Source organism: Erinaceus europaeus, chromosome 14, assembly GCF_950295315.1.
Source record: "Erinaceus europaeus chromosome 14, mEriEur2.1, whole genome shotgun sequence".
Lineage (NCBI taxonomy): Eukaryota > Metazoa > Chordata > Mammalia > Eulipotyphla > Erinaceidae > Erinaceus > Erinaceus europaeus.
This window is the reverse complement of record NC_080175.1, coordinates 85,161,396-85,174,172: the sequence shown is the minus strand read 5'-3', so window position 1 is coordinate 85,174,172 and position 12,777 is coordinate 85,161,396. Positions and strand designations below refer to the sequence as shown.

Below are 12,777 nucleotides of genomic sequence, written 5' to 3'. Positions count from 1 at the left end.
AATTACCAAAACCATAGGGTAGGAGGGGTACAACTCTACACAATTCCCACCACCCAATCTCCATGACACACCCCCTCCCCTGATAGCTTTCCCATTCTCTATCTCTCTGGGAGCATGGACCCAGGGTCATTGAGGGTTGCAGAAGGTAGAAGGTCTGGCTTCTGTAATTGCTTTCCTGCTGAACATGGGCGTTGACTGGTCGGTCCATACTCCCAGTCTGCCTCTCTCTTTCCCTAGTAGGGTGTGTCTCTGAGGAAGCTGAGCTCCAGGACACATTGGTGGGGTCTTCAATCCAAGGAAGCCTGGCCAGCATCCTGGTGGCATCTGGAACCTGGTGATTGAAAAGAGAGTTAACATACGAAGCCAAACAAATTGTTGAGCAATCATGGACCCAAAGCTTGGAATAGTGGAGAGGAAGTGTTAGGGAGGTACTCACTGCAAACTGTAGTGAACTTCTGCTTTCAGGTATATATTTTGCAGTAGTTTATAGATACGTGTGAACATAAGCTCTCTCTCACAGAAACTGGTGTATATCTAGGTTATGGGACTTTGTTAGAAAGTGAACCACCTGAGATGAAATTAGAGTGTACTATAAAAGGAAAGGTCTCACCCGAGTAATGAAGCTGAAGGGTTGTCATTCCACATGTGAAGTCTCTGGACACAGTCTGAGCTGAAGCATGTTGAGGTGGCAATCGTTCTGCTGATGAGGTTGCGATCGGCAGATGCAATATTATTTGATAAGGATTGGGAGAGGCATACGGGAAAGTGGGCCCTATCCAAAGGTTCCAGGACTGGGGGAAGTAGAGGCTCTATAGTGGAGATGTGAGGTTCCTGCTGTCTTAGGGTTCAAAAAGACAATCGATAGTTAATGTTATCATCACATTATTTGGTAATTGGGTTAACTTTGAAAAGTCCTTTTGTTAGGGTTTGCTGTATAGTAATCAGTATCTTGTATAAAGCTGTGCTGTTGGTTGCTTCTGGTCTACTTGGTCTAGGCTTGTGAGAGAGTCTGAATATCAATTACACAGCCTATATATTGAAAAGATTCAGTTTGTGTTTTGAAAAACTTAGAGACATACAATTAATTTTCCCCCGCTCGTATTAATTAACTAGTGATTTATATGACTACATTTTACTAGGAGTGTACATAAACACCATTCCCACCACCAAAAGACTGTGGCCCATCCCTCCCACCCACTCCCTCCCCCCACTGGCCCAGGAAGCTGCATGTCTACCCATTACCACAGGGTTTTTACTTTGGTACCTTACTTACAATTTAGTCAGGTCCTGCTTTTAGTTTCCCTTTCAGATCTTCTTACTCAACTTCTGTTGATGAGTGGGATCATCCCATACTCATCTTTATCTTTCTGACACAGCTCACTTAACATAATTCCTTCTAGCTCTGTCCAAGATGGGTCAGAGAAGGTGGGTTCATTGTTCTTGATAGCTGCATAGTATTCCGTTGTGTATATATACCACAGCTTTCTCAGCCACTCATCTGTTGTTGGACATGGGTTGCTTCCAGCTTTTAGCTGTTATGAATTGTGCTGCTATGAACATAGGAGTACACATCTCTTTTTGGTTGGGTGTTATGGAGTCCTTGGGGTATAATCCCAGGAGAGGAATTACTGGATCATATGGAAGGTCCATGTCTAGCCTTCTGAGAGTTTTCCAAACTGCTCTCCACAAAGGCTGGACCAATTTACATCCCCACCAGCAGTGCAAAAGGGTTCCTCTGTCCCCATATCCTCTCCAGCATTTGTTGCTGCTGTTCTTTTTGATGTATGCCATTCTTACAGGAGTGAGGTGGTATCTCAATGTTGTCTTAATTTGCATTTCTCTGACAATCAGTGACCTAGAGCAGTTTTTCATATGTTTGTTAGCCTTTTGGATCTCCTCTGTAGTGAATGTTTTATTCATATCCTTTGCCCATTTTTGGATGGGGTCATTTGCTTTTTTGGTGCTAAGTTTGCTGAGCTCTTTATATATTTTGGTGATTAGTTTCTTGTCTGATGTCTGGCATGTGAAGATCTTCTCCCATTCTGTGAGGGGTCTCTTTGTTCAATAGTTTCTTTGGATGTGCAGAAGCTTTTCAATTTGATGTAGTCCCAATGTTTTTTTTCTGCTTTAGTCTTTCTTGCAATTGGGTTTGATTCATCAAAGTTGTCCTTGAGGTGTAGGTGGGAAACTGTTTTACCAATGTTTTCCTCTAAGTATTTGATTGTTTCTGGTCTAACATCCAGGTCTTTGATCCATTTTGGAGTTGATTTTTGTTTCTGGTGAGATAAAGTGGTTAAATTTCATTCTTCTGCATGTTACAACCCAGTTTTCCCAGCACCATTTATTGAAGAGAGTCTCCGTCTTCCATTTAATCCTTTGGGCCCCCTTATCAAAGATTAGATGTCCAGAGGTGTGGGAACTTATTTCTGGGCTTTCAGTCCTGTTCCACTGGTCTGTGTGCCTATTTTTGTTCCAGTGACATGCTGTTTTGATGATGATGGCTTTATAATATAGTTTAAGGTCTGGGATTGTGATGCCTCCATTTATGTTTCTTTTAAAAACGCATCTTCAGGTAAAATTTGTCTTCATTAGAAGGGAAGGGATGTTTTGCAAATTTTAGCTTAGAATATAGGATAGAATATCCCAACATATAGTTTCATTCAATCTTTTAAAAAAGCACTTTATTTATCATTGGTTAGAGACAGAGAGAAATTTAAAGGATGGGGGAGATAGAGAGGGAGAGAGACAGAGAGACACCTGCAGCCAGGCTTGGACACTTGCAAAGCTTTCCCCCTGCAGGTGGCGACCAGCAGCTCAAACCTGGGTCCTTGTGTAAAGTAACGTGCGTGCAGACAGGTTTGCCACTATGCCATCCCTGAAGTGTATCTCTTGAGAGAGGGATTTCCAGATCAGAGTAGACCATTTCTCGTGTTCTGAGGAATTCCAGTCTGCTTTTTATAGGGATCGAACCAATCAACATTCCCACCAGCAGTGTAGAAAAGTTTCTTTTGCCCACATCATTGCCATCACTTGTTTTGTTTTTTTTCTGCCCTGATGTATGGTATTCTCACAGATGTAAAGAGGTATCTCACTGTTGTCTCTGTTTACATTTCTCTGATAGTGACTGTGAATAATACTTTCTTATGTGTCTCTTGGCCATCTGAATATATTCTTAATAGTAATAATAATAATAATAATCAAAAGCCTATACTTTATTTGTTTTTTTGCCTCCAAGGTTATCACTGGGGCTCTGTGCCTGTACTGTGAAGCCACAACTCCTGTGGCCATTTTAAATTTTTTTTTTTGAAAGAAATTGAGAGAGGAGGGAAAGACAGAGATCGAGAAAGATAACTGCAGACCTGCTTGTGAAGAACCGTCCTGCAAGTGGGGAGCTGAGGGCTCAAACTGAAATCCTTACTCAGGTCCTTGCACTCTGTACTATGCGTACTTAACCCAATGTGCCACCATCAGGCCCCCTAGGTCATAACTTTATATAGTCAAAGTTAGACAGGAAGAATACTGAGTGGCTAGAACAGAACCTGTCTTCTTGAGCATCGTAGCTTTTGGATATTTTTCCATTTTTATGATTTTGAGATTCTGCTCATGAACCTCAAAAAACCTGAAATTTTATTTGGGAGAAAAGATAGTTATATGTCTTTTTATTTTTAAAATCTAAATGAATAGCTAAGTCTAAGCCAACTAACACATATTGAAGGTAATCTTTAGATTCCAGTTGATTTATTGAGAGACACACCTGAAAGACTTAAATTCTATATTCTTGGGAGTTGGGCGGTGGTGCAGTGGTCATGCGCACATGGTGCAAAGCTCAAGGACCGGGGAAGGATCCCAGTTCGAGTCCCCGGCTCCCCACCTGCAGGGGAGTTGCTTCATTGGCAGTGAAGTAGGTCTGCAGGTGTCTGTCTTTCTCTCCTCCTCTCTGTCTTCCCCTCCTCTCTCCATTTCTCTCTGTCCTATCCAACAACAACAACAGCTATGACAACAATAACAACTACAACAAGGACAACAAAATGGGAAAAATGGCCTCCAGGAGCAGTGGATTCATGGTGCAGGCACTGAGCCACAGCAATAACACTGGAGGCAAATAAATATAAAGAAAGAAAGAAAGAAAGAAAGAAAGAAAGAAAGAAAGAAAGAAAGAAAGAAAGAAAGGCCTCCAGGCCGCAGTGGATTTGTAGTGCAGGCACCGAGCGCCAGCAATAAACCTATAGGCCAAAAAAAAAAAAATTCTATATTCTCTCTCAGAGTAGGTGGAGATTCCTTTTGCCTACGTTTAACAACACGCGCACACACACACACACACACACACACACACACACACACACACCTCTCCAGCTTTCTTTACTTTGAGAAATTATCCTTCAAATAAAGAACCTGATGTCTTTACATAGTTGAGAATCTTGAGGATCTTTGCAGAAGCATTGAGGTTTTGCTTGGCAAACCAAATGACATGACATACACTCTGATGTAGAAAACAGTACTCATGCCCTTACTGATCAGGGGGAATTGAGTTAGATGAATGATTTATTTGCTTGTGGTTTTGACAGAGGCTTATATTTTTGTGTATATACATTTCTGCAACCGTGGTTTCTGTTTCTATGGCTGGTGTTTATTGTTTATATATTCTGAATGTGCCCCTTTTCTCTTTTGGTTTTCCTTCCATCCATGTTTCCTTCCTTTATTCCCATTCTTCTTATCTATCTTCTTCTTCTTTTTTTAATCCTTTGTAATACACTTGATAGGCCAGAAAAAGAAATATTTTGCTTTTATTTGGAAAGACTTCTTTAGTTCCAATTTGGTAAATTAGTCACCTTTTAATTATTCTTCAAAACATGCACAACATTAAAACCTTCCCATTTCCTAATTAATCTTGTGGTTTCTGTCATCTTTTTCTCCCTCATATACACCTTTTTCCTGACCTAATTATTGCACACAGAATTCTCCCTCCACCCCCCTTCCCATCCAGAGAAAGCCTCTGACAAAGTTGAACATCCTTTCATGATCAAAACAGTACAAAAAGGGATGAGTTGCAAAATTCCTTAACCTAGCGAAGTTCATATACAACAAAGCTATATCCAACATCATACTCAATGGTAAGAAACTGAAAACATTCTCAGAGCAGGTACCAGACAGGGATGCCCACTATCACCATTGCTATTCAAAATAGTGTTAGAGGTTCTTGCCTTAGCAATCAGGCAAGGCAAGGCAAAAAAAAAAATTAAAGGGATATAGATTGGGAGAAAATAAGTTAAACTGTTGCTATTTGCAGGTGATATGATAGTACACATAGAAAAACTTAAAGAATCCAGCAGGAAATTCCTGGAAATTAGGCAGTGTACTAATGTGTACAAAATTAACAAAAGTCAGTGGCAATTCTTTATATAAACACTAAATCAGAAGAAGAAATCCAGCAATGAGTCTGATTCACTATAGCAGCAAAACCAAAAAAAAAAAAGAAAAGAAAAAAATACCTATGAATAAACCCAACAAAAGAAGTGAAAGACCTGTATATTGAAAATTGTATGTCACTTCACAAGGAAATAGAAGATTCAAAAAAGTGGGAAGTATTCTATATTTATGGTTTGGAAGAATTACCATCATCAAAATAAATATTCTACCCTGAGCATATGAAAATTTAATGCAATCCCTTCCTAAGTCCCATCAATTTTTTTTAAGAGAATAGAATGAAAGGTATGAAAGTTCATGTGGAACAACATAATATCTAGCATTGTCAAAGCAATCTTGAGAACAAAGAACAGAAGTGGAAGCAACGCACTCCCAGATCTCAAACTATTTCGTAAGGTCATCGTAATCAGTACTGCTTGGTACTGGAACAAAACTGACACAGTTGCCAGTGGAACAGAATTGAGAGCCCAGGAATAAGTTCCCAACACCAATGGACATCTCATTTTTGGCAAGGGGACCCAAGCTATTAAATGGAAAAAGGAGTGTCTTCAACAAATGGTATTGGTAAAACTGGGTTGAAACATGCAGAAGAGTGAAACTGAATCACTACACTTTACCACACACATAAGTAAACTCTACATAGATAAAGGAATTGGATGTTAGATAAGAAACTATCAAATACTTTAGAGGAAAATATGGACAACACTCTTTTCTATCTAAGTTTTATAGGTATCATCAGTAACACAAGTCTAATTGTGAGGAAGACACAAAATTAAACAAACGAAATTACCTCACTTTGGAAAGCTTCTGCACAGCAAAAGAAATCACCACGGAAGCAAAGAAATTCCTTACAGGATGGTCAAACATCTTGACATGCCATACATAAGACAAAAATGTAATAACCAAAATACATAAAGAGCTCATCAAACTCAGCAACAAAAAAAGAAATGCCCCATCCAAAACTGAGGAATGGATATGAACAGGATATTCACTCAAGAAAAGACCCAGAAAGGCAGCCAACATATGAAAAAGTGTTCCAAATCACTGATTGTCAGAGAAATTCAAATAAAGACAACAAGGAGATACCACTTCAATATCATGAGAATGTCATATGTCATCAGAAAAGACAGTAACAACAAATGATGGAGAGGCATGTGGGGAACAAAGTAGCCCTCCTGCACTGCTAGTGTGAATGTAAATTCATTTTACTCCTGTGGAGAGCAATCTGGAGATCTTTCAGAAGGCTGGAAATGAACCTACCCCATGACCCTGCAATTCTTCTCCTGGGGATATACCCTATGAAAACAAACATACCCATCTAAAAAGATCTGTGTATATATATGCTCATAGCAGCACAATTTGTAATAGTCAAAACTTGGAAGCAACTCAGATATCCAACAACAGATGAGTTGCTAAGAAAGCTGGGTATATGTACGCAATGATGAATTAAGAATGAAGTAAGAATCAGTTACTAAGAACGATGAATTCACCTTCTTTTAAAATTTTTTAAAGTTTATGATTGGGTAGTGACAGAGAAATTGAGTGGGGAGGGGGAGATGGAGAGGGAGAGAGAGACAGAGAGACACTTGCACCTAGCTCTACTTCACCACTTGTGAAGCTTTCCACTTGCAAAGGTGGATCAGGGGCTTGAATCCAGGCCATTGCACACTGTAGAGTGTGCTTAGCCAGGTGTGCCACTACCTGGCCCCATGAATTCACCTTCTCACCTTGTCTTGGATTGATCTTGAAGGAATTACGTTAAGTGAGGTAAGCCAGAAACAGAATGATGAATATCAGATGATCTTACTCATGATAGAAGTTGAGAAATAAGAACAGAAAGGGAAAACACAAAGTTGAATCTGGACTGTGTTTGTTGTATTGCACCAAAGTCAAGGACTCCTGGGTGGTGGTAGCTTTCAGGTCCTGGTGCATTATGACAGATGAGAACCTAGGTTTGAGATTTTTTTTTCAGGTATTTCTTTTTTATTTATTTAAGAAAGGAGACATTAACAAAACTGTAGGATAGGAGGGGTACAACTCCACACAATTCCCACACCGATCTCCATATCCCATCCCCTCCTCTGATAACTTTTCCATTCTCTATCCCTCTGGGAGTATGGACCCAGGGTCATTGTGGGTTGCGGGGTTTGAGAATGTTTTACAGAAAACTGAGAAACTTTACAAATGTACTAACAACTGTATTTACTGCAAACCACTAACCCTTCAATATAAATATTAGAGAATACATAATCAATAAAATAAAAATCTAGAAGAGACCATAGAATGTATTAAAATAAAATGTGTTAGCTTTTATGAAGCAGAGTATTTACCTTCCTTCAATATAAATTCTTGCCTAACTTTTGGTTAGGTGTCAGGTCCTGTCTACTGTGAAGTTTCTATCGTTCATTTGAAAATCTTAAACTTGTGAATGTTATTCATAAGGATAAAATAAATAAATGAGGGAATTTGTGATATAACTCTGAAAATTATATTGAGATGATAGTAAGAGAAGAAAGTTCAGTGAAACCTAAAAAAATGAAAGTTATAAAAATGAGAGTATTGAGAATAATGTACATGAATGAAGACAGTAGTTTTATAAGATACAAGTCAAAAGTTTGAAGAACTACACTGATGACAAAGAAAGGGACAAGCCAAAGTATACAACAGAATTCTAACTAGTATGGCTGATTTGGGGAAGTTAGCTAAACTGTAATAGGTAATTAAGTCTGAGCTGAAACCCTGACAATTTTGGGGAGCAAAACACATAGCAGTACTGCAGCTCCACAACTAGCAGAGCTGTTTCATGGAGTGTCTCCTCTTTACAAGTCTCGTCTCTCTGTGTCTGTATCTCACTCACCTTCTCTGCTCTCTTTTTAAAATAATCAGTGTGAAAAATGACTAAGTGGAGGCATTATACATAGGTGAATCCCTGGATTTGTCCCCTTATACCATATAGAGCAAAACACTTATTATGGGGTTTACTTATACTATAGCAGACATTGACAGAATATTAGAAACAATGATTATTTTTATTGAGTATTTATATCTTGGAATCTGGTATATTATATATGCATAATGTGTATCTATAATATATACATATATACTATGTAGAATAAGTATATATAGTATCATATGTAAGATATATATATCAATTAGTCTTTAACATAATTGAATATTTTATTTATTTGCTATATAGATGGACAGCTGAGATTTATTTATTTATTTATTTATTTATATAAATGTATTTATTAACACTTAGTTTATTGCTGTGCAAAACTCCCAGCAGTCTTTTGTTTTCTTTCTACTTTCTCTTCCTTTGCCTTCTCTTCTTCCTCCTTCTCCTTTTCTTACTTCTTTTTTGATAGAGACAGAGAGATATAAAGAAGGAAGGAGACTAGAAATGGAGAGAGAGATACAGAGTGCTGCTTCACTGCTCATTAAGCTTTCCCCTACATGTAGGAACCAGGGACCACCTGGCCCTTGATAACTGATTTAAAAAGTTTAATACAGAGTTTATACACCAGGTGATTGAATTGTATTTAATATAAATTACAATACATTGAAAAAAATTATATCAGGATCTATTCTAAACTTTTGCTATCTTGTTGACAGGCATTGTTTCCTCAAGAGGAAAAAAAAATCTCTAGGAAACTAAAGAGAAGACAAAGGAGAATACCAAATAATGACAATCTTTTTCATCCTCATCTACACATAAGTTTTGAGACATCTGTAATATATGGGATTAACAGAGGGGTTATAAGGTAGAAGTTAAGAACTATCAGACTATAGAAAACTATCTACCATCGATAAGATCCAGCTAAAGATCAATTACCAAAAAATCCCAGAAGCCTACAGCATAAAACAACAAAATCACTAGATCAATATGGTGCCATTAACACACTATGATCCATATTTTGTGCCATTAGAACACTCTTATCAACTAGCCACAGAGGACTCATTAGCCCATAGGTACACAGGTGAAAAACTCTGTCAACCCAATAACCAACCTGAGTCTGGAGAACAATCCCTTGGTAATCACCTTGCAGAACCTCCATTAAATTCTAACCAGAAGGAGCAAGGATGCTCAGTAATACCCTCTGCCAAGTTTCCGTATACTGTTTCACAAGATTTCTATAACAGCTTTCCAAAGTCACCATTATCCCACTCCAAATGTCCAGTCACACCTTCGCTAGACATTAGCCACCAAACTTCACATAGGCCTAGTCAGAGAACCCTGAACTCACCTGTAACCTACACCAAACCTCAGGAAACACCATTGCTTGAGTTCAACAAGACAGCATCATTACTGGAACCCAATCAAACAACCATGAGTTTACAATTACCCCTCCCCAAACCTCAGACAACATCATTCTTGGACTTTTCTCAGACATCACCATCACTGAAGTCTAATCAAAGAGTCTCAAGTTTATCACTATCCATCTTTAAACATCAAGAAATACCTTCCGTCAATGTCCTCTGGACAGCATCATCCTTGGGAGCTAATAAAAAGGCCCTTAATACAACAGTACCTCAGTCCAAGTCACAGAAATCATCTTCATTAGATAGCCTTTGGACATCTCTAACAGAGTGCAACCGGAGATCTGTGAGCTCACCATCACTTACCTCTACACAGGAAACAAATGCCTTGCTTCAGACATCACCTACATTGGAGTCAAATCAAATGACTTCGAGCTTACCACTACACAACTCTAGACCTCAAACCATACCTGTATTAAATTCTAATTCCAGGGTTTCAAACTTACCATTGTCCCACTCAAAGTCAAGGCAATCCCCTTTACTACATTCCGTCCACCAGCCTCAGAGTTTGTCATTGTTCCAACCCAAATCTCAGAATGGGTGTACTATTGCTCATGACTTAAGGACCCAGAGTTCACAAGATTGTTACTTCAAGTTTCAAAATACCACATCAACAAATGACAAGCCTAAACCCTTATATCCCAAATCAACAGTCTCAGGTCAATCATTATCAAGCTCTAAATATTGCATCAGGAACATAGCTGCTTCAGCATTGGGTTCCAGACTCCTGAGTAAAAGCAGCATTGACCCTTCCGCCAAGACAGAATCAAATAAGGAAATTCCGTGGGCTTTAGATTATATTTATCCCTGCATCGTTAAAGGTGGAACTCTCCCTGATAATGTTGTAAATGAAGTTGTCAATTCTATCTCTAAGACCAGAATCCAGAAGGATCTCTCTAAGCAGATTCTCTATCGAAGGATGAGGGGACGGCCAAATCCTCGTCCTGGCCCCCGCCTTTCAGCAAGTTATATGGTTTGTTTAACATGTGCTTCCTGCATAAAAACTCAGTGTAGCCATATTACAGGAAAAAAAGATCCTCGTAGTGCAACACTATTTGTCATCCCCTCACCTGAGCTCAGTTCTGAAGGTGAAATACGGGTGAAATTATTTCTTATCCTTTCTCTACCAGAGACTGGCTTCTTACCTTGTTTCCCATTTTCTATCAAAGAAAATCAGCCTGATGACATCACTGGTGACAGCCTTGAAGGAATGGAAAATATATCACAACTTTTCCCTACACCTGAACCTGATATCACCCAGGGACTTAATATGAAGAACAACAAATGGCTGATAGAAGCCCCAGAAAGCAAAGTTGTAAGCCAACAGCCCCAGGCCATTGACTGGCTGCTTTATGTTAAGAAAAGTAATAGTTTTCAGTCACAGTTCCCACACTCCTCTTCCTCCTCCTCTTCCTCTTCTTCATCATCTTCTTCCTCTTCTACCTCTTCTCATCCACCTTCTTCTCCTCCTCCCAAACTTTCAAACACATCTCCCTTCTCGGGTTGTGTGTTCTCTAAGCTACTGAGTTACCACCGGCTGCCTCCAGGGGTCTCCTGGCTTGAGTTTATATGTAGTAAAAATTACCAGCCACTTCCTGGAAAACCACATCTAAGTCAATCACCACCTCCCAAAACAATACCTATGAGGAATAAAACTACAGTAAAGGGGACAAAGGGGCCAAATAAATTGTTCAAACTCTTTCAGACAAAGTTTCAAAGTGAGAGAAATCTTGATTAAATTAACTTTTGATTTCCTTGAAGTAATTGACCTCTTGGTTCTTTAAGACTAGTTTGATTTCCTATGATGTTTATTACAATTTTTAGTAATCAGTGTGACTATGCTTTAGCCAAAGACACACACAGTTAAGGGGAAACTCTTCAATCTTTTTCTAGTAGAAGAATAGACAATGATTTCCTAGACTTCAGATCTGAAACCATATTTTTAACTGAATACCTGTCTTAAAGTTGCCACTAAATGATCATTGTTAAATAAATTAATCGTAATTGTCCATACACCAGAAATGCTGTCTTACCCGAGTAGTATCTAGTACAATGTTATTTTTCTTCCTTATAAGATAATGACTTTATCCTTAGGTCTATTTGTGCTAACCTGTTTCCTTATCTTGAATGAAAATTTGAATTTTGTCTAAGAAGAAAAATTTTACATACAAAGGAATACTTTCAGTTATGCATTCCTAAGGATAATTCTTCTATGCTAAGATTTTATAATCTATGATACAATGATTTGTTTAGCCCCAGTTAACAAATTTGAGGAGCGAATAACTTAACCTCATGCTGACTGTGCCAATATTTAAATTGTGAATTCTAATATTACCTTTCTAACCACTCCTATCTACACAAAGTGGGTGAATGAAAATTTTAAAACAATACTTTTTATTCCACTGGCTCTACTGGTAGCACAGAGAGACAGGAATCTTCTTACCTACCTTAAGGGCTAGAGTTTATCAGTTACCTTCACTGATAATATAAAAACAATCTTTGTGTTTGAAAATTTCTTGTTAAAAAGTTTCCCTTTTTAAATCAAATATTTAGAATTGAATAAATGTCACTAAATATGCTTTGACATTGAGTGAATGGAACTAAGTATCTCAATCTTTTCAATATTATTTGAAGTAAGCAGTACTTCATAATCCTGCTTCTTTACAGTGATTTTGATATCGAATTGTTCTTTATACCTCTTTCCTAGATGAGAGCATACATAAAAATGCTATCACGGACAGCAGCCATCCTTACTTTATTTCTGTGTTGAATAATTATAGTTATAATTGAGTAATAGTGTTAATGAAATGTTTAGGAAATGAGTAAATTTCATTTATTTTCTTTTTATTCATTTTCTAAATTTTCAATGAATATTCATTACTGCTCTAATCAAAAATTTTAAAGCAAATTCTTTAATACTGAAATTTCTTTGCTCTCCCTTTTAGATGAGATATTTTAATCACATAGTTTGTGACTTCTTTTTCCATGGTTTTGTTCATGGGACTCCAAACACCTTTAATAACTATAGTTACCAGT

General features: G+C 38.0%; 1 protein-coding gene across 3 annotated transcripts in view; it reads left to right on the top strand.

Moving 5' to 3' along the window:
- The window catches only part of CSNKA2IP (casein kinase 2 subunit alpha' interacting protein), a 96,773-nt gene extending 85,272 nt beyond the window's left edge, over positions 1 to 11,501 (top strand). For all 3 annotated transcript variants that reach the window (XM_060170995.1, XM_060170993.1, XM_060170994.1), the window contains one exon: positions 9,037 to 11,501. In XM_060170995.1, coding sequence (XP_060026978.1) covers positions 9,308 to 11,479 — 2,172 coding nt within the window. In that variant the 5' untranslated portion in view covers positions 9,037 to 9,307 and the 3' untranslated portion in view covers positions 11,480 to 11,501. The remainder of the gene's footprint in view (positions 1 to 9,036) is intronic.
- The last annotated feature ends 1,276 nt before the right edge of the window (positions 11,502 to 12,777 follow it).